The following is a 24,979-nucleotide window of genomic DNA, read 5'->3' as shown; positions in this document are numbered from 1 at the left end:
TGCCCCATACCAACAACACGCAGCGCCCTGTGCCGTGCCCCATACCAGCACCACGCAGTGCCCTATGCCGTGCCCCATACCAACAACACGCAGCGCCCTGTGCCGTGCCCCATACCAGCACCACGCAGTGCCCTGTGCTGTGCCCCATACCAGCACCACGCAGGGCCCTGTGCCGTGCCCCCAAACCAGCACCGCGCAGGGCCCTTTGCCCCATACCAGCACCATGCAGGGCCCTGTGCCGTGCCCCATACCAGCACCGTGCAGCGCCCTGTGCAGTGCCCCAAACCAGCACCACGCAGTGCCCTGTGCCGTGCCCCATACCAGCACCACGCAGTGCCCTGTGCCGTGCCCCCAAACCAGCACCACGCAGTGCCCTGTGCAGTGCCCCCAAACCAGCACCACGCAGTGCCCTGTGCCGTGCCCCCAAACCAGCACCACGCAGTACCCTGTGCCGTGCCCCCAAACCAGCACCACGCAGTGCCCTGTGCCGTGCCCCCAAACCAGCACCACGCAGTGCCCTGTGCCGTGCCCCAAACCAGCACCACGCAGGACCCTGTGCCGTGCCCCCAAACCAGCACCACGCAGGGCCCTGTGCCGTGCCCCCAAACCAGCACCACGCAGGGCCCTGTGCAGTGCCCCCAAACCAGCACCACGCAGTGCCCTGTGCCGTGCCCCAAACCAGCACCACGCAGAGCCCTGTGCAGTGCCCCCAAACCAGCACCACGCAGAGCCCTGTGCAGTGCCCCCAAACCAGCACCACGCAGTGCCCTGTGCCGTGCCCCATACCAGCACCACGCAGTGCCCTGTGCCGTGCCCCATACCAGCACCACGCAGTGCCCTGTGCCGTGCCCCAAACCAGCACCACGCAGTGCCCTGTGCCGTGCCCCATACCAGCACCACGCAGTGCCCTGTGCCGTGCCCCATACCAGCACCACGCAGTGCCCTGTGCCGTGCCCCAAACCAGCACCACGCAGTGCCCTGTGCCGTGCCCCATACCAGCACCACGCAGTGCCCTGTGCCGTGCCCCCAAACCAGCACCACGCAGTGCCCTGTGCAGTGCCCCCAAACCTTCACCACGCAGTGCCCTGTGCAGTGCCCCCAAACCTTCACCACGCAGAGCCCTGTGCAGTGCCCCATACCAGCACCACGCAGCGCCCTGTGCCGTGCCCCATACCAGCACCACGCAGAGCCCTGTGCAGTGCCCCCAAACCAGCACCACGCAGGGCCCTGTGCAGTGCCCCCAAACCAGCACCGCGCAGGGCCCTTTGCCCCATACCAGCACCACGCAGCGCCCTGTGCCGTGCCCCATACCAGCACCATGCAGCGCCCTGTGCCGTGCCCCATACCAGCGCCACGCAGGGCCCTGTGCCGTGCCCCATACCAGCACCACGCAGCGCCCTGTGCCGTGCCCCATACCAACAACACGCAGTGCCCTGTGCCGTGCCCCAAACTAGCACCACGCAGGGCCCTGTGCCGTGCCCCCAAACCAGCACCGCGCAGTGCCCTGTGCCGTGCCCCATACCAGCACCACGCAGTGCCCTGTGCAGTGCCCCCAAACCAGCACCGCGCAGGGCCCTTTGCCCCATACCAGCACCGCGCAGGGCCCTGTGCCGTGCCCCATACCAGCACCACGCAGTGCCCTGTGCAGTGCCCCCAAACCAGCACCGCGCAGGGCGCTTTGCCCCATACCAGCACCACGCAGTGCCCTGTGCCGTGCCCCATACCAACAACACGCAGCGCCCTGTGCCGTGCCCCATACCAGCACCACGCAGGGCCCTGTGCCGTGCCCCCAAACCAGCACCGCGCAGGGCCCTTTGCCCCATACCAGCACCATGCAGGGCCCTGTGCCGTGCCCCATACCAGCACCGTGCAGCGCCCTGTGCAGTGCCCCAAACCAGCACCACGCAGCGCCCTGTGCCGTGCCCCATACCAGTACCACGCAGCGCCCTGTGCCGTGCCCCATACCAGCACCACGCAGTGCCCTGTGCCGTGCCCCATAACAGCACCACGCAGTGCCCTGTGCCGTGCCCCATACCAGCACCACGCAGGGCCCTGTGCCGTGCCCCAAACCAGCACCACGCAGCGCCCTGTGCCGTGCCCCATAACAGCACCACGCAGCGCCCTGTGCCGTGCCCCAAACCAGCACCACGCAGCGCCCTGTGCCGTGCCCCAAACCAGCACCACGCAGCGCCCTGTGCCGTGCCCCATACCAGCACCACGCAGAGCCCTGTGCCGTGCCCCATACCAGCACCACGCAGTGCCCTGTGCCGTGCCCCATACCAGCACCATGCAGTGCCCTGTGCAGTGCCCCCAAACCTTCACCACGCAGTGCCCTGTGCAGTGCCCCCAAACCTTCACCACGCAGTGCCCTGTGCAGTGCCCCCAAACCAGCACCACGCAGAGCCCTGTGCAGTGCCCCCAAACCAGCACCACGCAGAGCCCTGTGCCGTGCCCCATACCAGCACCACGCAATGCCCTGTGCCGTGCCCCATACCAGCACCACGCAGCGCCCTGTGCAGTGCCCCATACCAGCACCACGCAGCGCCCTGTGCCGTGCCCCATACCAACAACACGCAGCGCCCTGTGCCGTGCCCCATACCAGCACCATGCAGCGCCCTGTGCCGTGCCCCATACCAACAACACGCAGTGCCCTGTGCCGTGCCCCATACCAGCACCACGCAGCGCCCTGTGCCGTGCCCCAAACCAGCACCACGCAGTGCCCTGTGCCGTGCCCCATACCAACAACACGCAGTGCCCTGTGCCGTGCCCCAAACTAGCACCACGCAGGGCCCTGTGCCGTGCCCCCAAACCAGCACCGCGCAGGGCCCTTTGCCCCATACCAGCACCACGCAGTGCCCTGTGCCGTGCCCCATACCAGCACCACGCAGTGCCCTGTGCAGTGCCCCCAAACCAGCACCGCGCAGGGCCCTTTGCCCCATACCAGCACCGCGCAGGGCCCTGTGCCGTGCCGCATACCAGCACCACGCAGTGCCCTGTGCAGTGCCCCCAAACCAGCACCGCGCAGGGCCCTTTGCCCCATACCAGCACCACGCAGTGCCCTGTGCTGTGCCCCATACCAGCACCACGCAGGGCCCTGTGCCGTGCCCCCAAACCAGCACCGCGCAGGGCCCTGTGCCGTGCCCCCAAACCAGCACCGCGCAGGGCCCTTTGCCCCATACCAGCACCATGCAGGGCCCTGTGCCGTGCCCCATACCAACAACACGCAGCGCCCTGTGCCGTGCCCCATACCAGCACCATGCAGCGCCCTGTGCCGTGCCCCATACCAACAACACGCAGTGCCCTGTGCCGTGCCCCATACCAACAACACGCAGTGCCCTGTGCCGTGCCCCAAACTAGCACCACGCAGGGCCCTGTGCCGTGCCCCCAAACCAGCACCGCGCAGGGCCCTTTGCCCCATACCAGCACCACGCAGCGCCCTGTGCCGTGCCCCATACCAGCACCACGCAGTGCCCTGTGCAGTGCCCCCAAACCAGCACCGCGCAGGGCCCTTTGCCCCATACCAGCACCACGCAGTGCCCTGTGCCGTGCCCCATACCAACAACTCGCAGCGCCCTGTGCCGTGCCCCATACCAGCACCACGCAGGGCCCTGTGCCGTGCCCCATACCAGCACCACGCAGTGCCCTGTGCAGTGCCCCCAAACCAGCACCGCGCAGGGCCCTTTGCCCCATACCAGCACCATGCAGGGCCCTGTGCCGTGCCCCATACCAGCACCGTGCAGCGCCCTGTGCAGTGCCCCAAACCAGCACCACGCAGCGCCCTGTGCCGTGCCCCATACCAGCACCATGCAGCGCCCTGTGCCGTGCCCCATAACAGCACCACGCAGTGCCCTGTGCCGTGCCCCATACCAGCACCACGCAGAGCCCTGTGCCGTGCCCCATACCAGCACCACGCAGCGCCCTGTGCCGTGCCCCATACCAGCACCACGCAGCGCCCTGTGCCGTGCCCCATACCAGCACCACGCAGTGCCCTGTGCCGTGCCCCATACCAGCACCACGCAGTGCCCTGTGCCGTGCCCCATACCAGCACCACGCAGAGCCCTGTGCAGTGCCCCCAAACCAGCACCACGCAGTGCCCTGTGCCGTGCCCCCAAACCAGCACCACGCAGTGCCCTGTGCCGTGCCCCCAAACCAGCACCACGCAGTGCCCTGTGCCGTGCCCCCAAACCAGCACCACGCAGTGCCCTGTGCCGTGCCCCCAAACCAGCACCACGCAGTGCCCTGTGCCGTGCCCCAAACCAGCACCACGCAGGGCCCTGTGCCGTGCCCCCAAACCAGCACCACGCAGGGCCCTGTGCCGTGCCCCCAAACCAGCACCACGCAGTGCCCTGTGCCGTGCCCCCAAACCAGCACCACGCAGTGCCCTGTGCCGTGCCCCAAACCAGCACCACGCAGAGCCCTGTGCAGTGCCCCCAAACCAGCACCACGCAGAGCCCTGTGCAGTGCCCCCAAACCAGCACCACGCAGTGCCCTGTGCCGTGCCCCATACCAGCACCACGCAGTGCCCTGTGCCGTGCCCCATACCAGCACCACGCAGTGCCCTGTGCCGTGCCCCAAACCAGCACCACGCAGTGCCCTGTGCCGTGCCCCATACCAGCACCACGCAGTGCCCTGTGCCGTGCCCCCAAACCTTCACCACGCAGTGCCCTGTGCAGTGCCCCCAAACCTTCACCACGCAGTGCCCTGTGCAGTGCCCCCAAACCTTCACCACGCAGCGCCCTGTGCAGTGCCCCCAAACCAGCACCACGCAGCGCCCTGTGCAGTGCCCCATACCAGCACCACGCAGCGCCCTGTGCCGTGCCCCATACCAGCACCGTGCAGCGCCCTGTGCCGTGCCCCATACCAGCACCACGCAGGGCCCTGTGCCGTGCCCCATACCAGCACCACGCAGCGCCCTGTGCCGTGCCCCATACCAGCACCACGCAGTGCCCTGTGCCGTGCCCCATACCAGCACCACGCAGTGCCCTGTGCCGTGCCCCCAAACCAGCACCACGCAGGGCCCTGTGCCGTGCCCCCAAACCAGCACCACGCAGCGCCCTGTGCCGTGCCCCAAACCAGCACCACGCAGCGCCCTGTGCCGTGCCCCAAACCAGCACCACGCAGAGCCCTGTGCCGTGCCCCATACCAGCACCACGCAGCGCCCTGTGCCGTGCCCCATACCAGCACCACGCAGAGCCCTGTGCCGTGCCCCCAAACCAGCACCACGCAGGGCCCTTTGCCCCATACCAGCACCACGCAGGGCCCTGTGCCGTGCCCCATACCAGCACCACGCAGAGCCCTGTGCCGTGCCCCATACCAGCACCGCGCAGGGCCCTTTGCCCCATACCAGCACCACGCAGTGCCCTGTGCCGTGCCCCAAACCAGCACCACGCAGTGCCCTGTGCAGTGCCCCAAACCAGCACCACGCAGGGCCCTGTGCCCCAAACCAGCACCGCGCAGGGCCCTGTGCCGTGCCCCAAACCAGCACCACGCAGAGCCCTGTGCAGTGCCCCATACCAGCACCACGCAGTGCCCTGTGCCGTGCCCCAAACCAGCACCACGCAGGGCCCTGTGCCGTGCCCCCAAACCAGCACCACGCAGGGCCCTGTGCAGTGCCCCCAAACCAGCACCATGCAGTGCCCTGTGCCGTGCCCCATACCAGCACCACGCAGAGCCCTGTGCCGTGCCCCCAAACCAGCACCACGCAGAGCCCTGTGCCGTGCCCCCAAACCAGCACCACGCAGGGCCCTGTGCCGTGCCCCCATACCAGCACCACGCAGGGCCCTGTGCCGTGCCCCATACCAGCACCACGCAGGGCCCTGTGCCGTGCCCCATACCAGCACCACGCAGAGCCCTGTGCCGTGCCCCCAAACCAGCACCACGCAGGGCCCTTTGCCCCATACCAGCACCACGCAGTGCCCTGTGCCGTGCCCCATACCAGCACCACGCAGGGCCCTGTGCCGTGCCCCATACCAGCACCACGCAGCGCCCTGTGCCGTGCCCCCAGGGCAGCACCACGCAGCGCCCTGTGCCGTGCCCCCAGGGCAGCACCACGCAGGGCCCTGTGCAGTGCCCCCAAACCAGCACCACGCAGGGCCCTGTGCCGTGCCCCCAGGGCAGCACCACGCAGGGCCCTGTGCCGTGCCCCCAAACCAGCACCACGCAGTGCCCTGTGCCGTGCCCCAAACCAGCACCACGCAGTGCCCTGTGCCGTGCCCCATACCAGCACCACGCAGTGCCCTGTGCCGTGCCCCCAAACCTTCACCACGCAGTGCCCTGTGCAGTGCCCCCAAACCTTCACCACGCAGTGCCCTGTGCAGTGCCCCCAAACCTTCACCACGCAGCGCCCTGTGCAGTGCCCCCAAACCAGCACCACGCAGCGCCCTGTGCAGTGCCCCATACCAGCACCACGCAGCGCCCTGTGCCGTGCCCCATACCAGCACCGTGCAGCGCCCTGTGCCGTGCCCCATACCAGCACCACGCAGGGCCCTGTGCCGTGCCCCATACCAGCACCACGCAGCGCCCTGTGCCGTGCCCCATACCAGCACCACGCAGTGCCCTGTGCCGTGCCCCATACCAGCACCACGCAGTGCCCTGTGCCGTGCCCCCAAACCAGCACCACGCAGGGCCCTGTGCCGTGCCCCCAAACCAGCACCACGCAGCGCCCTGTGCCGTGCCCCAAACCAGCACCACGCAGCGCCCTGTGCCGTGCCCCAAACCAGCACCACGCAGAGCCCTGTGCCGTGCCCCATACCAGCACCACGCAGCGCCCTGTGCCGTGCCCCATACCAGCACCACGCAGAGCCCTGTGCCGTGCCCCCAAACCAGCACCACGCAGGGCCCTTTGCCCCATACCAGCACCACGCAGGGCCCTGTGCCGTGCCCCATACCAGCACCACGCAGAGCCCTGTGCCGTGCCCCATACCAGCACCGCGCAGGGCCCTTTGCCCCATACCAGCACCACGCAGTGCCCTGTGCCGTGCCCCAAACCAGCACCACGCAGTGCCCTGTGCAGTGCCCCAAACCAGCACCACGCAGGGCCCTGTGCCCCAAACCAGCACCGCGCAGGGCCCTGTGCCGTGCCCCAAACCAGCACCACGCAGAGCCCTGTGCAGTGCCCCATACCAGCACCACGCAGTGCCCTGTGCCGTGCCCCAAACCAGCACCACGCAGGGCCCTGTGCCGTGCCCCCAAACCAGCACCACGCAGGGCCCTGTGCAGTGCCCCCAAACCAGCACCATGCAGTGCCCTGTGCCGTGCCCCATACCAGCACCACGCAGAGCCCTGTGCCGTGCCCCCAAACCAGCACCACGCAGAGCCCTGTGCCGTGCCCCCAAACCAGCACCACGCAGGGCCCTGTGCCGTGCCCCCATACCAGCACCACGCAGGGCCCTGTGCCGTGCCCCATACCAGCACCACGCAGGGCCCTGTGCCGTGCCCCATACCAGCACCACGCAGAGCCCTGTGCCGTGCCCCCAAACCAGCACCACGCAGGGCCCTTTGCCCCATACCAGCACCACGCAGTGCCCTGTGCCGTGCCCCATACCAGCACCACGCAGGGCCCTGTGCCGTGCCCCATACCAGCACCACGCAGCGCCCTGTGCCGTGCCCCCAGGGCAGCACCACGCAGCGCCCTGTGCCGTGCCCCCAGGGCAGCACCACGCAGGGCCCTGTGCAGTGCCCCCAAACCAGCACCACGCAGGGCCCTGTGCCGTGCCCCCAGGGCAGCACCACGCAGGGCCCTGTGCCGTGCCCCCAAACCAGCACCACGCAGTGCCCTGTGCCGTGCCCCAAACCAGCACCACGCAGGGCCCTGTGCCCCAAACCAGCACCGCGCAGGGCCCTGTGCCGTGCCCCAAACCAGCACCACGCAGTGCCCTGTGCCGTGCCCCCAAACCAGCACCACGCAGTGCCCTGTGCCGTGCCCCAAACCAGCACCACGCAGGGCCCTGTGCCGTGCCCCAAACCAGCACCACGCAGGGCCCTGTGCAGTGCCCCCAAACCAGCACCACGCAGGGCCCTGTGCCGTGCCCCATACCAGCACCACGCAGGGCCCTGTGCCGTGCCCCCAGGGCAGCACCGTGCCCCACACCAGAAGGAACCGCTCTGCGGTCTCCCCGGGGTGCAGCCTCTCAGGAGAGCTGCTCCCCGCCATTGGACAGCAAGCACCGGGGGGGGGGTCTGGGGGGGTCCGGGTCCCACGTGGCCACAAACCTGCTGCCCAGGACCCGGCTCCGGCGGAGTCTGAAAATCAGGCGCCCCCCCCGCGCAGCCCCGCCCGCTCCCCAGCCCCCCACCCGCAGGGCCCCGAGCAGCTGCTGCCCCAGCTGGCAGGGGACCCGGGAGTCCTGGCGGGGCCGGACCGGGCTGGGGGGGCCGGCCTGGGGGCCCCTCCCGCCGCACGGGGGGGCTGGGACCCCGCCGCTGGCCCGGCTCGTTCTCGCTGCTCACGGGCCTGGCCACACGGTGGCGCTGCCTTGCCACAGCTCCGCGCTGGGGCTGCAGGGGGCGCCGGGGGGGGCGCCGGGGGGGCTCGGGGGGGGCAGCCCCAGCGAGGGGCCAACTGAGCCCGGCCCCGGCCGGGGGGCACCTGGGCCCACATACCCGCCCCCGAGTCTCCCCCCGGGGCCCTCCCCCGGCCCGCCCCCCAGCAGTGACCTGTGCTCCCCCTGGCCCCCCCGGGCACCCTCCGGCCCCACTCAGACCCCAGCCCACGGATCCAGCAGGAAACAGCTGCAGCCCAGCGCCCCCTAGTGCTGCACCGACTGCCGGGGAGAGCGGCCCCCCCGCCCCGCCCCCTAGTGCTGCACCGACTGCCGGGGAGAGCGACCCCCCCGCCCCCCTGCCCTGCCCCCTGCTGCCCAGCGCCCCCTAGTGCTGCACCGACTGCCGGGGAGAGCGACCCCCCCGCCCTGCCCCCTAGTGCTGCACCGACTGCCGGGGAGAGCGACCCCCCCGCCCTGCCCCCTAGTGCTGCACCGACTGCCGGGGAGAGCGACCCCCCCGCCCTGCCCCCTAGTGCTGCACCGACTGCCGGGGAGAGCGACCCCCCCGCCCCCCTGCCCTGCCCCCTAGTGCTGCACCGACTGCCGGGGAGAGCGACCCCCCCGCCCCCCTGCCCTGCCCTGCCCCCTAGTGCTGCACCGACTGCCGGGGAGAGCGACCCCCCCTGCCCCCCACCCCCCCCGCCCTGCCCCCTGCTGCACCGACTGCCGGGGAGAGCGACCCCCCCGCCCCCCTGCCCTGCCCCCTAGTGCTGCACCGACTGCCGGGGAGAGCGACCCCCCCGCCCCCCTGCCCTGCCCCCTAGTGCTGCACCGACTGCCGGGGAGAGCGACCCCCCTGCCCCCCTGCCCTGCCCCCCCCTGCCCTGCCCCCTGCTGCACCAACTGCCGGGGAGAGCGAACCCCCTGCCCCCCTGCCCTGCCCCCTAGTGCTGCACCGACTGCCGGGGAGAGCGAGCCCCCCGCCCCGCCCCCTAGTGCTGCACCGACTGCCGGGGAGAGCGACCCCCCCGCCCCCCTGCCCTGCCCCCTGCTGCCCAGCGCCCCCTAGTGCTGCACCGACTGCCGGGGAGAGCGACCCCCCCGCCCCGCCCCCTGCTGCCCAGCGCCCCCTAGTGCTGCACGACTGCCGGGGAGAGCGACCCCCCCCGCCCCCCTGCCCTGCCCCCTGCTGCACCAACTGCCGGGGAGAGCGAACCCCCTGCCCCCCGCCCTGCCCCCTAGTGCTGCACCGACTGCCGGGGAGAGTGACCCCCCCGCCCCCCTGCCCTGCCCCCTAGTGCTGCACCGACTGCCGGGGAGAGCGACCCCCCCCGCCCCCCTGCCCTGCCCCCTGCTGCCCAGCGCCCCCTAGTGCTGCACCGACTGCCGGGGAGAGCGGACCCCCCCGCCCCCCTGCCCTGCCCCCTGCTGCACCAACTGCCGGGGAGAGCGAACCCCCTGCCCCCCGCCCTGCCCCCTAGTGCTGCACCGACTGCCGGGGAGAGCGACCCCCCCGCCCCCCTGCCCTGCCCCCTAGTGCTGCACCGACTGCCGAGGAGAGCGACCCCCCCGCCCCCCTGCCCTGCCCCCTAGTGCTGCACCGACTGCCGGGGAGAGCGACCCCCCCGCCCCCCTGCCCTGCCCCCTAGTGCTGCACCGACTGCCGGGGAGAGCGACCCCCCCGCCCCCCTGCCCTGCCCCCTAGTGCTGCACCGACTGCCGGGGAGAGCGACCCCCCCGCCCCCCTGCCCTGCCCCCTAGTGCTGCACCGACTGCCGGGGGAGAGCGACCCCCCCCGCCCCCCTGCCCTGCCCCCTGCTGCCCAGCGCCCCCTAGTGCTGCACCGACTGCCGGGGAGAGCGACCCCCCCGCCCCCTGCTGCACCAACTGCCGGGGAGAGCGACCCCCCCGCCCCCCTGCCCTGCCCTGCCCCCTAGTGCTGCACCGACTGCCGGGGAGAGCGACCCCCCCTGCCCCCCACCCCCCCCGCCCTGCCCCCTGCTGCACCGACTGCCGGGGAGAGCGACCCCCCCGCCCCCCTGCCCTGCCCCCTAGTGCTGCACCGACTGCCGGGGAGAGCGACCCCCCCGCCCCCCTGCCCTGCCCCCTAGTGCTGCACCGACTGCCGGGGAGAGCGACCCCCCCGCCCCCCTGCCCTGCCCCCTAGTGCTGCACCGACTGCCGGGGAGAGCGACCCCCCCCCGCCCCCCTGCCCTGCCCCCTGCTGCCCAGCGCCCCCTAGTGCTGCACCGACTGCCGGGGAGAGCGAACCCCCTGCCCCCCGCCCTGCCCCCCCCTGCCCTGCCCCCTGCTGCACCAACTGCCGGGGAGAGCGAACCCCCTGCCCCCCGCCCTGCCCCCTAGTGCTGCACCGACTGCCGGGGAGAGCGACCCCCACTGCCCGCCGCCCCCCTGCCCTGCCCCCTGCTGCACCGACTGCCGGGGAGAGCGACCCCCTAGTGCTGCACCGACTGCCGGGGAGAGCGACCCCCCCCGCCCCCCTGCCCTGCCCCCTGATGCACCGACTGCCGGGGAGAGCGACACCCCCCCCCGCCCCCTGCTGCACTGACTGCTGGGGAGAGCGACCCCCCCCGCCCTCCTGCCCTGCCCCCTGCTGCCCAGCGCCCCCTAGTGCTGCACCGACTGCCGGGGAGAGCGACCCCCCCGCCCCCCTGCCCTGCCCCCTGCTGCACCAACTGCCGGGGAGAGCGAACCCCCTGCCCCCCGCCCTGCCCCCTAGTGCTGCACCGACTGCCGGGGAGAGCGACCCCCACTGCCCGCCGCCCCCCTGCCCTGCCCCCTGCTGCACCGACTGCCGGGGAGAGCGACCCCCTAGTGCTGCACCGACTGCCGGGGAGAGCGACCCCCCCGCCCCCCTGCCCTGCCCCCTGATGCACCGACTGCCGGGGAGAGCGACCCCCACTACCCCCACCACGCCCACCCTGACCCCTGCCCAGCTCCCTGCAGCCCAGTGCCCCCTAGCACCCCCTCCCCTGGGGCCAGCCCTGACTGCCAGGGGAGAGCACCCCTTGCTGTGCCACTCCCAGGCTGGACTGGGCCCCACAGCCCCTGGGGCTGGTAACGCTATTGGGGGAGAGCTGCAGGTGGCCTGCTCCTGGGAGATGGGCTGGTTGGGGGGCAGTGGGCTTGGGGCAGAGGCGTGGAGGGTGGGCCCCTCTCTCAGCGCCCTTCCCTGAGCCCCGTTAGAGGGGGCTGCTCTGGCCACTGAAGGGCCTGGTCTCCTCCATGGGGTCCTTACAGGCCTGCTGGGACATTGTCCTGGCTGTGGGGAGGTCTCCCAGCAACCTCGACCCCTGAGTCCCCTGTGGGGCTACACAGCTGGGCTCATGCCCACAGCCCTGGCCAGGTCCCCTGCGCCTGGCTCTGGACCCACAGAGTGAGACAGGACCCCAAGGGTCGTCCAGTCTCACCCCCGGCCAGGATGCATATGAACTGCTCTCTGTCTGCCTGTGGCATGGGGTGCCCGCCCCGCTTCGCTGGCAGCCCCCCCACCCCCTCCCGGGACTGGGGACAGCCTGGCCACGGCCCTCCTGGCTCTCCCCGAGCCCAGAGCTTTGTGCTGCAGCCCCAGCTCTCGCCACGGAACTGGGCTCTGGGCGCCTCGGCCCTGCCTGGGCTCCATGCCCACCCTGGCACCCTGCCACCCGCAGAGCAAGGAGAAGCCGGTGGGGAGAGGTGCAGAGCCCTGACCAGGGGGCGCATCCCCCTGCCTGGTGGCTGCTGCCCTGGACACAGCTCCGTGCGCTGCGGGAAGGACCAGGGTCCGATCCAGGGCCCCTGCTCCATCCCACCCACTTGTGCCCCCATGGCGGTTGCTGGATAAGCGCCCCTGGACCAGCTGCTGGGCGCAGGCTGTGGGGTCCCACCTGGCCGTGATGCCTCTGCCCCTGGGCCACCTCGCCTGCCTGTAAGCTCCCCGTGCCAGGGGCCGTCGGGGCGAGGCAGTGGCTGGTGGGGATGAGACTAATGCTGCCTCTCTCCTCTCCTGCCAGGTACCTGCTACTCCTGCCCCTGCAGGTAAGTGCTGCGTCCGGCATGGCACAGCTCTGCCAGGCCAGGGGAGAGGGGCCGGGGATCCCTCTGGCCCAGGGCCCCAGTCCCGGCACTCTCCCTTCGCTTCTACCCCACGGTCCCGGGGGCTTTCAAAGCAAAGTGGAGCTGCAGCAGTTTCCTGGCAGAGTCGGTCCCCGCGGAGCCGCATGCCCAGCCTGGGCACTCGTCCCACAGGGTCAGGGCTGCCCGGCAAAGGGGACTGAACAGCTCGGGGGGGGGGGGGGCTAGTGGCTAGAGTGGGGGTGAGGAGCCAGGTCTCCTGGGTCCTGTCCCCAGCTCTGCGGGGGAGAAGCAAGCAAACAATGTCTGGTTTAAAATGGCTCCATGTAAATGTACATCTGGGATCAAGGGGCAGATTTACAGGCTGGGGGGAAGCAGGGAATGACCAGGAGGTGGGGTCGTGGTGGATAATCAGCTCAACATGGGCTCCCACCATGGTGCTGTGCCCCGACCAGCTGATGTGATCCTGGGATGCAAACAGGAGACTCGGGAGGTGATTTCCCCTCTGGGGCAGGCGCGGCTGGGATCCGGTGCTCAGGGCTGGTGCCCACAGTTCAGGGAGGATGGTGATAACTTGGGGAGGGTCAGAGAAGAGCCCCGGGGACAACTGAAGGGCTAGAAACCTGCCCTGGAGTGAGAGTCGCAGGGAGCTGGGTCTGTCTGGCTTGACACCGAGATGGTTCAGGGGCGCCGTGATCCCAGCCTGCAGGTACCAGGGGGCAGATCTCTGAGAGCGGCCTGTCAGCCTAGCCCAGGAAGGTCGACCGCGGGCCGGTGGCTCGACACGGAAGCTAGAGAAAGTCAGCTTGGAACCCAGGGACCGAACAGGAAGGGTTGGGAGCCCTTGGACCATTTCCCAAGGACACGTCTACACTTAAACCGGCGCCATGGCAGTGCTCCAGGGCAGACCGGGGGGGGGGGAGAGGGGGCTCCCAAGGCTGCAGTAAGTCGCTTCTCCCCCCTCCGTGAGAGGCAGCAGCTGGGCCGAGGGAGGGTCCTGGCAATGTCCTGGCTAGGGTGGGCATAGCTGGGCTCTAAGGGGCTTCCCACCCCTGACCCTGTGTTTGTGTTGTGGGCAGACCAGCCCCAGGGCCAGAGGTGGCTCCATTTCCTGGCAGTTCCGGCTGGGGCTGGGCCGTCCCGGGGGCCGACTGGAGGGTCCCAAGGGGTCCCGTCTGGCCGTGGAACCTCTGGCTCTAGTGGGGTGGGGTGGCGGGGGAGGCTGGGGTCCATTAGGGGCTCTGCCCCTGGCTCCTTCGGTCACTCTCCCCTCATGTGCGCTGATGCCCTCTGGGGCATGGGGCTGCCCCCTTCCTTCTCTGTCATCCTGGGGCTCCCTGGCTGGGCGGGGGGGGGGCCACACTGTGTTCCCCTGGCGCTCCTTCCAGGGAGCAAGGCTGGGGCTGCCCGAGGTGCTGGGGGTGGGGAGGTCTCCCGGAGCTCGCCCGTCCGGTGAGCGCGATCGGAGCCCGTCACGCCCGCCCAGCCCTGCCACGCAAAGGGCTGTTGGGTGCGGCTGGCCTGGAGCCCTCGCCATGGCCAAGGGGCTGGAGCTGGGGCAGGAGACAAAGGGGGGCCTCCGAGTGAGAGAGGCGGGGCCAGCAGCTCCCCCCACCCCGGCAGTCCCATGGCCAGGAGCCTCCCCAGCCCCACTCTGGGCCCCCTGCAGCCGGGACGTGAGGGGCCCTGACCCACTCTTGGCAGCACAGCCGGGTACCCCCCCCCCGGTGCCCGGGGGAGCCTGGCCCCTCAGGGTGGGGGTGTCTCCCAGTGACTGCTGCTCCTGCCCTAGCCCGACTGGGGCTCGTCCCAGGGGGCGGGGCCTCATCCCAGGGGGCGGGGCCTATCCGGATGTAACATTATGGGTGGTTTTACTGGGCCTGTCAGAGGCAGTCTGTGTGCTGGTGCGTGAGGGGCAGGGTGGGGCCAGGGTGAGCAGCCCATGGGGCCGGCAGTGGGGCACATGGGGCTGGCACATGGGGACAGTCGATTAAACGGAGAGGCAGTCAATCTCCAAGGAACACATGGCAGCCCGCTCCACACAAGTGGCCAGTGGAACTCCCTGCCACCGCGTGCTCTGGAGCAACTGGTCCCGGGCAGTTTGAGCCAGGAGCCCAGGATAACCCAGCCTGGTCGCTCCTGGGCTGCACCATGTCCCTCTGCTCTGCCCCGCTGAGGCTTAGCCCCGGGCAGCCTCACTGGGCCCCCCAGCGCACATCTGCGGAGACGTGAAGAGGCAGCAAACTCCCGCCATGGACGTGGCTGCCCCGCGGGCGGGTCCCAGGCAGGTTGGGACCCAGGTCTGAGCCCATGGGGGCTCCCCCTCAGCTGCAAGTCCCCGCTCCGCCAGTCCTCAGGCTGAGACGAGTGCCTCTGGCCCCGAGGAGGGGCTGTGGGACCCCCTGACCCAGCTCCTCTCTCCCTTGCTCAGCCCCTGCTGCTCATTAGATGGCAGCTGTGCTGGGGGCAGGGTCCTCACTGCTGGCGGCAGCCCCCCTAGGACTGGGGCCCCGCCTGCTCCCCATGGCCGTGCCCCGGGGCGGGGCGCTCAGGCAGGGAGCAGCTCCCCTCAGTGCCCTGCCAGTGCTGGGCAGGTGCCCGCCCCTTGCCGTCGCCTGGTGGGAGCCTGGTTAGAGGAGCCGGGAGGCGCCTGTGTTGGGCCCTGCTGCCCACCCACTGGCCCCCTGCCCTGCAGGGACCGGCCCTGCTCCTGAGACACTGGGCGGGCAAGGATGGGCCCCTGGAGCTGCCATTGCTCGGGGTGGGGTGGTGAGGGGGCTCCCGGGGGCGGGTAGGCAGTGACCACTAATGGAGTCTGTGCCAGGGCAGCCTGCAGGTGTGTGTGTGTGTGGGGGCGGTCCCTGGGCTGGGATCTCCTGGGAACATGCTACTGCACGACCCCCCAGCCTGCTGCCCCCCAGTCCCCACATGTGGCTTGGTGCATCCTGCTGGGCCATGCCCCCGGTTGACTCTGTTCCAGCCCGGTGGCCGGCCAGACACGCTCCCGTGTGCCGCAGGACTCGTGCTCCCAGCCCTGGGGCTCCGTGGTACCTGCCCCGTGTGCGCCCCTGGCCCGGCTAGGCAGGGTCCCGCCCTTGGAGCAGGTCAGAGGGGGCGCCTGGGAAGCGGGGAGGAAAATGAAGGCAGATCTGAGCAGAGACTAGCCCATGCTGGGGAGAGGGGCTGGTGTGGGGGAGAGAATGCTGGGCCCAGCCCCATGACAGGCTGCCCAAGCCATGGCCTAATCAGCTGTGGGGAGGGGAGGAGGCTCTGCCTGAACCCAGAACTCAAACCTGACCCGCGGGTAACAACCTGCTGAAGCTGCAAGCCAGTGGAGCGGCTCTCTTAGCTTGTGCGGTAGTGGGCTATGCTCAAGCTGCCAGTGCATGCAGGGCGGGGCCTGTGTCAACGTCATTCTGCCCCACGGACAGGGGAACCGTTCTCGTGCCTTCCCCCCGGGCGGAGCAGCTGCTGTGAACCATGCAGCTCCCTCCCCTCCCCGCGGGGGCCAAGCCCTGCTGCCCTGCCTCTCTGCCCTGCTGCAGCCCACGGGGTGAGGCCCAGGTGCGGCTGGACCCTGCCTGGCCAGGGGCAGACATAGGATCTCGCAGGGCCTTGTGTGTGAGCGAACACCCGGGATGTGAGTGCAGCCTCCCAAGGGACCGTGGCCGCACTGTGGGTAGCACTGGCTGGTGCGTGTGTCTCCCCGCTGCAGTCCGCCTGTCCCCACCCCCAGTGCTGTCTTGGGCTGGGCGCGGTGCTGAGCCGGCCCTCGCAGGAGCATCAGAGCAGCCCTGTCGCGTGGAGGGTTCCTGGCTGGCAGCGCAGCCCCCGGGCACAAGGACAAGAGCCTTAGTGTCAACATCTAACAAGCTCCCTGAGCCAAAGACAATTAACCCCATTACAAAAGAGCCAGGAACAAGGTGCCAACCAGAAAGTGGCTGGCAGCCTGCCCGGGAACCAGCAACACCAGCGCCCCCAGCCTTTGGGCCAGCGTGGCTGATGGCAGAGACGCCTGACCGGACCCAGGAGGGCTGGGGACACCCCGAGAGCTGCGGGCAGTGCCGGATGCCCCCAGTCCCTGACTGTGAGACACCCCCGGGCCAAATGGGGATCCACCTCGGCACCAAGACAGGGCCTGGAGCAAGGGTGGAGGGGAAGGCTGGAGGCTGCCGGGCAGTTTGGGACCTGGCCTAGGACACAGGACACCAGGGTCAAGCATCCTGCTCCACCACTGAGCCCTGTGTGCCCTAGGGCAGCCTGGGCCCTTCTGGTCTAACGTCTGCCCCACTGCCTGGCAGGGACGTGGGGAGGCTCCGGCACTGTGCTGCTGGGCACAACCTAAGATCGGAAAGCCCCAGGGTTTGGGGGACAGCAGATGCGGCTCTCGCCCCATGGGGGTGGCCTGCCCTCATGTGTCCTGGGACTGGGCAGGGCGTGGGTTGCAGCAGTGTGCAATTGGTGACTTTTTTCAGAGACTTATAACTTGGCAGATTTTCACAAGGAGAGCAAAAGGCTCATAGAAGATAAGGGTTGGAAAAGACCTTAGGAGGTCATCTAGTCCAACCCCCTGCCCAGAGCAGGACCAATCCCCAACTAAATCATCCCAGCCAGGGCTTTGTCAAGCCTGACCTTAAAAACTTCTAAGGAAGGAGATTCTACCACCTCTCTAGGTAACGCATTCCAGTGCTTCACCACCCTCCTAGTGAGAAACTTTTTCCTAATATCCAACCTAAACCTCCCCCACTGCAACTTGAGACCATTACTCCTTGTTCTGTCATCTGCTACCATTGAGAACAGTCTAGAGCCATCCTCTTTGGAACCCCCTTTCAGGTAGTTGAAAGCAGCTATCAAATCCCCCCTCATTCTTCTCTTCTGCAGGCTAAACAATCCCAGCTCCCTCAGCCTCTCCTCATAAGTCATGTGCCGCAACCCTCTAATAATTTTTGTTGCCCTCCTCTGGACTCTCTCCAATTTGTCCACATCCCTTCTGTAGTGGGGGGCCCAAAACTGGACACAGTACTCCAGATGTGGCCTCACCAGTGCTGAATAGAGGGGAATAATCACGTCCCTCGATCTGCTGGCAATGCCCCTACGTATACAGCCCAAAATGCCATTGGCCTTCTTGGCAACAAGGGCACACTGCTGACTCATATCCAGCTTCTCGTCCACTGTCACCCCTAGGTCCTTTTCTGCAGAACTGCTACCTAGCCATTCGGTCCCTAGTCTGTAGCGGTGCATGGGATTCCTCCGTCCTAAATGCAGGACTCTGCGCTTGTCCTTGTTGAACCTCATCAGATTTCTTTTGGCCCAATCCTCCAATTTGTCTAGGGCCCTCTGTATCCTATCCCCACCCTCCAGCGTGTCTACCACTCCTCCCAGCTTAGTGTCATCTGCAAACTTGCTGAGGGTGCAATCCACACCATCCTCCAGATCATTAATGAAGATGTTGAACAAAACCGGCCCCAGGACCAACCCCTGGGGCACCCTGCTTGATACCGGCTGCCAGCTAGACATGGAGCCGTTGATCTCTACCCGTTGAGCCTGACAATCTAGCCAGCTTTCTATCTACCTTATCGTCCATCCATCCAATCCATACTTGCTGGCAAGAATACTGTTGGAGACCATGTCAAAAGCTTTGCTAAAGTCAAGATATATCACATCCTCTGCTTTCCCCATATCCACAGAGCCAGTTACCTCATCATTGAGGGCAATCAGGTTGGTCAGGCATGACTTGTGCCCTTGGTGAATCCATGCTGACTGTTCCTGATCACTTTCCTCTCATGTAAGTGCTTCAGAATTGATTCCTTGAGGACCTGCTCCATGATTTTTCCAGGGATTGAGGTGAGGCTGACTGGCCTGTAGGTCCCAGGATCCTCCTCCTTCCCTTTTTTAAAGATGGGCACTACATTAGCCTTTTTCCAGTCGTCCGGGACCTCCCCCGATCGCCATGAGTTTTCAAAGATAATGGCCAATGGCTCTGCAATCACATCCGCCAACTCCTTTAGCACTCTCGGATGCAGCACATCCGGCCCCATGGAGTTGTGCTCGTCCAGCTTTTTTAAATAGTCCCGAACCACTTCTTTCTCCACAGAGGGCTGGTCACCTCCTCCCCATGCTGTGCTGCCCAGCGCAGCAGTCTGGGAGCTGACCTTGTTCGTGAAGACAGAGGCAAAACAAGCATTGAGCACATTAGCTTTTTCCACATCCTGTCACTAGGTTGCCTCCCTCCTTCAGTAAGGGGCCCGCACTTTCCTTGACCTCCTCCTTGCTAACATACCTGAAGAAACGCTTCTTGTTACCCTTCACATGCCTTACTAGCTACAACTCCGGTTGTGCTTTGGCCTTACACCCCTGCATGCTCGAGCAATATTTTTATACTCCTCCCTAGTCATCTGTCCAAGTTTCCACTTCTTGTAAGCTTCCTTTCTGTGTTTAAGCTCACCAAAGATTTCTCTGTGAAGCCAAGCTGGTCGCCTGTCATATTTGCTATTCTTTCTGCACATCGGGATGGTTTGTTCCTGCGCCCTCAATAAGGCTTCTTTAAAATACATCCCTGACCCCAGGACACCTCACTGCCAAATGTCAGGTCCCTGTCCTGAGCCTGGCGGCACTAACGCATCCGGAGTGGGTGTGAGCCAGCCTAGCCCCCGGCCCGTCAGGCTGAATCTCATGTGATTGGTGTGAAACCCAGCGATTTTTCACAGTAACACGTGGGTTTTCTGGGGGCCGAGTCTGGTGGAGACACTCCAGTCCCGTGCTCAGGCTTCTCTCTGCAAACATGGCACCTTTATGAAAATGGAAGCCAAGATTTTCCACAACCTCCTACCCGAGCAGCTGTGGCTGAAGCAAAGCACCAAATAACCCCAGGTTTGCGACACACCAGCGCGGGCTGCGGACAGAGCCACGTATCCCCCAGCTCAGCTGGTGTGGTCCAGGACCAGCCAGTCTGAGGCAGACACCTGGCCGGCGGAATTTCAGCCAGAATGTGTAAAATTTGGCCACTGAGAACAGGGTCTTGCCATGGGAAGTGTCTGGCAGCTGTTACTCTGGAGTCACTGCGAATCCCTCAGCTGTAACCCCTGGGGCCAGCAGAGACAGACCCCGGCACTTGGCGAGTGGACGCTGGGCCGCCTTGACCGTGCCAGGCGAACGGGAGACCTCCCGGATTGGGCTGCTGCATTCTCCAGAGCAGAATGGCTGGGTGGCAATGCCAGGGAAGCGGCTGGAGTCGGACAATTCCTGGGCCCGGCTGGGACAGCGTCCCGGTCCCCAACCCAGGGTCCCAGAGGAGCGCTCTCCAGGCCTAGCATCCCGAGTGGTGTCAGTCTGCAGCATGTCCCTGCAGGAGGGGCAGGAAATGGAGCATGTGCCAATGGGCCTGCTCAGGGACGGACGGGGCAACATCCCTACACCCCATTCGGGCAGGGGCCTGGGTAGAGAGACCGCCTGGGGCGAGGGGACAGAGACCTGTTTGGGGCCTGGGGGGAGGGTTGGGGGGCTGGGCAGGTCCCTGGCTGGGAGGGCCCTTCTGTGGCTCCCTGGGCAGATGGGCTATGGGCCTGGCCAGCATCTGCCCCTTGTCTCCTTGTGCTGCGCGGGGCTCGGCACGCCAGAGGGGCCTGACCCCCAGAGCCGCAGTGGGGAGCCAGGCCTGCCTTTCCCTGCAGGAGTCTCACCAGCCAACGGCCGACTTCCGCCTCTACGTGGAGAGCCACACACGGCACCTGGACGAGGTGAGCCGCCGGCACGTCCGCGTCTACCAGCTGTACAGCCGCTCCAGCACTGGGCACCTGCAGGTCCTCGGCAAGAGGGTCCGTGCCAACGGCGAGGACGGCAACAAATATGGTGTGGGCCTGGGAAGACCTCGGGGGGCTGGCCGGGCAGACGGTGGTAGGGGGCTGCAGCCACGTGTCCTGCCCCCAGAGCTCCCCGGGGGCAGGGGAGCCCGGCTCTGCCCCACGTTGGAGGCTGCTCAGGAGGGGCCCCTTGGCTGGGGACTCCCAGTTCCACAGCCACCCTCGCCCCAGCCCAGGGGTGCCAGCAAACCCGCCCCAGGCCCATTCCCCTGAGTGATCCTCCCCACCCGCCCGGGCAGGCAGCGGGAAGGTGTCGCTCTGGAGGCAGGAGGCAGATTCCAGCTGTGCCCTCCTGCTCGGGGCCGTGCCCGTGCCCGTCTGCACTGTGCGCCCACCGATTGCCTAGTAAACACCTGATAACGCGGCTCCTTATCCTGCAAGCCAGCCGGCCCCACCGGCGTCCCAGGCCGTCCTGGCAGGGGCCCAGGAATGCCAAGTATCCCAGCCACGCAGCCCGCATGCCAGCAGGGAGCTGCATGACCTTCCGGCCTGGGACACGCTGCCCACGTCCCGCAGCAACCCGAGCCCCAGGGAACTGCATCAGGGCTCAGCAGGACCCTGGCACCCAGAGACCTGCCCTGCAGGAGCAAGCACAGAGTAACGGGGCCCCGTGAGCAGGCAGCCGGCTCCCCCCAGCTCTGCCGGTGCCCCTCACTCCCGACCTGCAGCCCCTGCTAGCCCAGTCCTAGGCGCCCCTAGCTCTGCCGGTGCCCCTCACTCCCGACCCACAGCCCCTCCACAATCCTAGCCCCGGTTTTGTGCCAGGCTGGGATGCTCCAGGCTCCTTCATCTCTGCTCCCCCCACCTGCCATGTCCTCCCCACTGTCACGGCCACTCCTAACTACTGCGCCTGGCTCCTTGCAGCGCTGCTGGCCATGGAGAGCGACACCTTTGGGAGCCACGTTCGCATCAAGGGCAAGGAGACGGGCTACTACGTCTGCATGGACAGGAGGGGGAAGGTGCTGGGCAAGGTATGGGACTGGCTTGTGCCAGGCGTGCCCTCTTCGGGGGGCACAATGCTGCCCTGTCCCTCCAGGGCTCCCCCAGTCCCTTCCTGCTCCTCCCAGAGAGCCCAGCAGCGGGGGCCAGGCCCTGCACCCCTGAGCCACCTGGGGACACCCCCAACCCCTGCCCAGGTGAAGGGGCAGCTAGCAAGGGCCCCGGCCCCTCCCCAGAGCCGGCTGGGCGAGGGGTTGGGCTGGCTCGGTCCAGCAGCCTCCCCCGGGGGGTCACAGTGACCAAGCCACCTGCCAGGCCTAGGCTGGGCCCTGCTTGCGCCATGTGCTGTGACCAGGGCTCCATGCGGCCTGACAGTGACGTGGGTGCTAGTGTTCCCCTGCCCACGCCCCCCCAGCTCCCCACCCTCCTGAGCCCCCCAGCCTCCCACGCACCCCTCACCCGCCTGCGCCCCCTGCCCACCTGCGCCCCCCAGCCTCCCACGCACCCCTCACCCGCCTGCGCCCCCTGCCCACCTGCGCCCCCCAGCCTCCCACGCACCCCTCACCCGCCTGCACCCCCGTAGCCTCCCCCATCGCCCACAGCACCGCCGTGTCACGGAGTCCCCGGGCGATGCTCTGAAACTGCTCCCCATGAAGCCAGTCAGGACTCTGGGGAAGTCTCCTCTCTGGGAGCAGCCTGTCTGCAGGACACACAGCTCACCCGGCTTCCACCTTCCTGGGTCTGACCTCTGAGCATTCAGCCTCCTCTGCCCCTCCGTGCACTTCCCACAGCGAGTCCGCCCAGGTGGGGTCCTGGGGGGGCCAGAGGGTCCTGCCCCCCAACTCCGCAGTCAGACGGGACTCTCAGCCAGCCAGTAAAACAGAGGTTTATTAGACGACAGGAACATGGTCTAACACAGAGCTTGCAGGTGCAGAGAACCGGACCCCTCAGCTGGGACCATTTTGGGGGGCCGTGAGCCAGACAACCACGTCTGCCCCTCACTCCACGTCCCAGCCAGCCCCAAACTGACTCACCCTCCAGCCCCTCCTCCTCTGGGCTTTGTTCCTTTGGGCCAGGTGGTCGCCTGATTCCTTTGTTCTCCAACCCTTTAGCTCTCACCTTGCAGGGGGGAAGGGCCAGGCCATCAGTGGCCAGGAAACAGGGTGTCGGCCATTCTCTGTGTCCAGACCCCTGCACACACCGGCCCTCTAGGGCTCTGCAATGATCATATACCCTTACTCCACCCCCTAGAGACTTAAGAACTGCCTAGGGGAAACTGAGGCACCCCCACACTATTCAGAGGAAACATTAAGAACAGTCCCACTTCGTCACACCCCGCCTGCACCCCCTGCACCACCCAGCCTCCCATGCACCCCTCACCTGCCTGCACCCCCATAGCCTCCCCCATTGCCCACAGCACCCCAGCCTGCGCCCCCTGCCCTCCACCTGTGTCCTGAATTCCCCGTCCCACCTGCATCTCACACCCCTGCTCACCTGTGTCCCGCCGGCCCCCACCTACCTGCAACCCCCCGGTAGCGAAGGGACGACTCACTGGCCTGGCACGGCACCTCCTGCTGGTCATCGAGGAATTAGCTCTTGTCCAGCCTGGAGCGCCCTCTGCAGGCCGGTGTCTCGCCTGCCGCTGGCCCCGCGTCCCTCCCGGACCCCGGTGCCCTTTCCCCTAGGGGCTCTGCCCCAGCAGTACCCCCGCACTCTGGGTCTCCCCTCCCAGGGGAGCCCCCAACCCTCTAAACCCACTTTGCCTCCGTGACTCCTGCCAGTCGCCATCTAGCCCCTGCTCACTGGGGCAGACTGCAGTCTGTAATGGCCACTCATTGCGGGCAAGGGGCTTGGACCAGCTGCCTCTGCCTGTCCCCGGTCTGCCCCTCTCCAGCCCCAAGGCCTCAGCCTGGGGAGTTGCCAGGCTGGAGCTCCCCAGCTACTCTTGGCCTTCCCCAGCCCTGCTCAGCCTCGGGTGCCCTGTGCTCCCAGCAGCCAGGCCCTCTCCCTCCAGGGCTGGAGATGTCTTCTGGCCCTGCAGCTCTTCTGTAGGGTCCAGCCTGGCATGGCCCCAGCTGGGGCTGCTTCCCCAGTTAGCCTGGCTTGGCTGCTTTTAACCCCTGTTCTCCAGGAGTGGGGCAGCTGCCCCACTACACCCTCCCCCCTCACCTGCATCTCACACCCCCTGCTCTTCTGCATCCTCATGGCCCCCCATGCCTGCCAGTGTCCCCCCGGCCCCCCACCTGCCTGTGTCCAGCACAGCCCCCCACCTGCCTGCCTCAGTCTCTCTCTTCCCCGCAGCTGGACGGGCAGAGCCGGGGCTGCGTCTTCGTGGAAGAAGTCCTGGAGAACAACTACACGGCCTTCATGTCGGCCTGGCACCGGGGCTGGTACCTGGGCTTCACCCGCAAGGGGCGGGCGCAGACGGGGCCACGCACCCACCGGACCCAGCGCGAAGGGCACTTCATGAAGAGGCCCCCCAAGGGCGCAGGGGGCGAGGGGCAGAGCCCATTCCGCTTCACTGCCCTCACCCAGCGGACTAAGCGGGCCCTGGGGCCCTCGAGCCAGAGGCCCGTGCCCAGCCGGTGCCCATCAGGGGCTGGGGCCCCACGCTGTGCCCAGCTCAGCAGGGCGAGGAGACGGGGTCCCAGCACGCAGTTCAGCTGCTCCGGCCACGCCAAGGCGGGTGGGTGAGGAGCCAGGGGGGCAGGCAGCCAGGGGGGTGGGCATCCAGGGGGGCGGGCACAGGCGCTGCCCCACATTCCCACGGGCTTGCAGTGGTGCACTGCCCCACGGCCCTGACAGGTGGGTCACCCCACACGCCGCGCAGGGGCTGCCCCAGAGAAGGGCTGGTTTCATGCTGCCGGAGGGGGACTAGTCGGTGGGTTAATGTCATTCAATATTGCGGCGTGGGGCCTGAGCGTCTGCCTCTCTCCCCTTGTGTCTGCTGCACCTGGGGGGGGCGGCCTGGGGGGCCAGCGCCTGGAAGCCAGCTGGGCATGGCCCATGACTTCACAGCTCGCCAGGCCACCCCGGGGGGCGGAGGGGAGGTATTGCTGGGGGGCAGGGGAGGGGGAGGTTTGCCGGGAGGGGAGGGGAGGGGGGAGGTTTTGCTGTGTGGAGAGGGGAGAGGCCAGAGAAGAGGGTGGGACAGGAGAGCTATTGCGGGCACAGGAGGGTGGGGGAAGGGAAGGGAGGGGAGGGGAGGAGGTATTGCTGGGTAGGGAGGTGTGATAAAGCGGGACTCTTAATGTTTCCTCTGAATAGTGTGGGGTGCCTCAGTTTCCCCTAGGCAGTTCTTAAGTATCTAGGGGGTGGGGTAAGGGTGTATGTGTGACGAAGTGGGCCTGTTCTTAATGTTTCCTCCGAATATTGTGGGGGTGCCTCAGTTTCCCCTATGCAGTTCTTAAGTATCTAGGGGGTGGGGTAAGGGTGTATGATCATTGCAGAGCCCTAGAGGGCCGGTGTGTGCAGGAGTCTGGACACAGAGAATGGCCGACACCCTGTTTCCTGGCAACTGATGGCCTGGGCCCTTCCCCCCTGCGAGGTGAGAGCTAAAGGGTTGGAGAACAAAGGAATCAGGTGACCACCTGGCCCAGGAAAGGGACAAAGCCCAGAGGAGGA

General features: G+C 67.7%; 1 protein-coding gene across 1 annotated transcript in view; it reads left to right on the top strand.

Moving 5' to 3' along the window:
* LOC140910058 (uncharacterized) overlaps positions 1 to 24,157 on the top strand; it is a 45,130-nt gene extending 20,973 nt beyond the window's left edge. The window contains 8 exon segments of the mRNA XM_078852667.1: positions 12,497 to 12,521; positions 13,946 to 14,140; positions 20,107 to 20,208; positions 20,210 to 20,405; positions 21,281 to 21,387; positions 23,657 to 23,962; positions 23,964 to 24,041; positions 24,074 to 24,157. Of these exon segments, the coding sequence (XP_078708793.1) occupies positions 12,497 to 12,521; positions 13,946 to 14,140; positions 20,107 to 20,208; positions 20,210 to 20,405; positions 21,281 to 21,387; positions 23,657 to 23,962; positions 23,964 to 24,041; positions 24,074 to 24,157 (1,093 nt within the window).
* The last annotated feature ends 822 nt before the right edge of the window (positions 24,158 to 24,979 follow it).

The sequence above is a fragment of the Lepidochelys kempii genome, chromosome 4, assembly GCF_965140285.1.
Source record: "Lepidochelys kempii isolate rLepKem1 chromosome 4, rLepKem1.hap1, whole genome shotgun sequence".
In the NCBI taxonomy this organism is placed as follows: Eukaryota; Metazoa; Chordata; order Testudines; family Cheloniidae; genus Lepidochelys; species Lepidochelys kempii.
The sequence above is the reverse complement of the archived record's forward strand: the minus strand, read 5'-3'. Positions and strand labels throughout refer to the sequence as shown.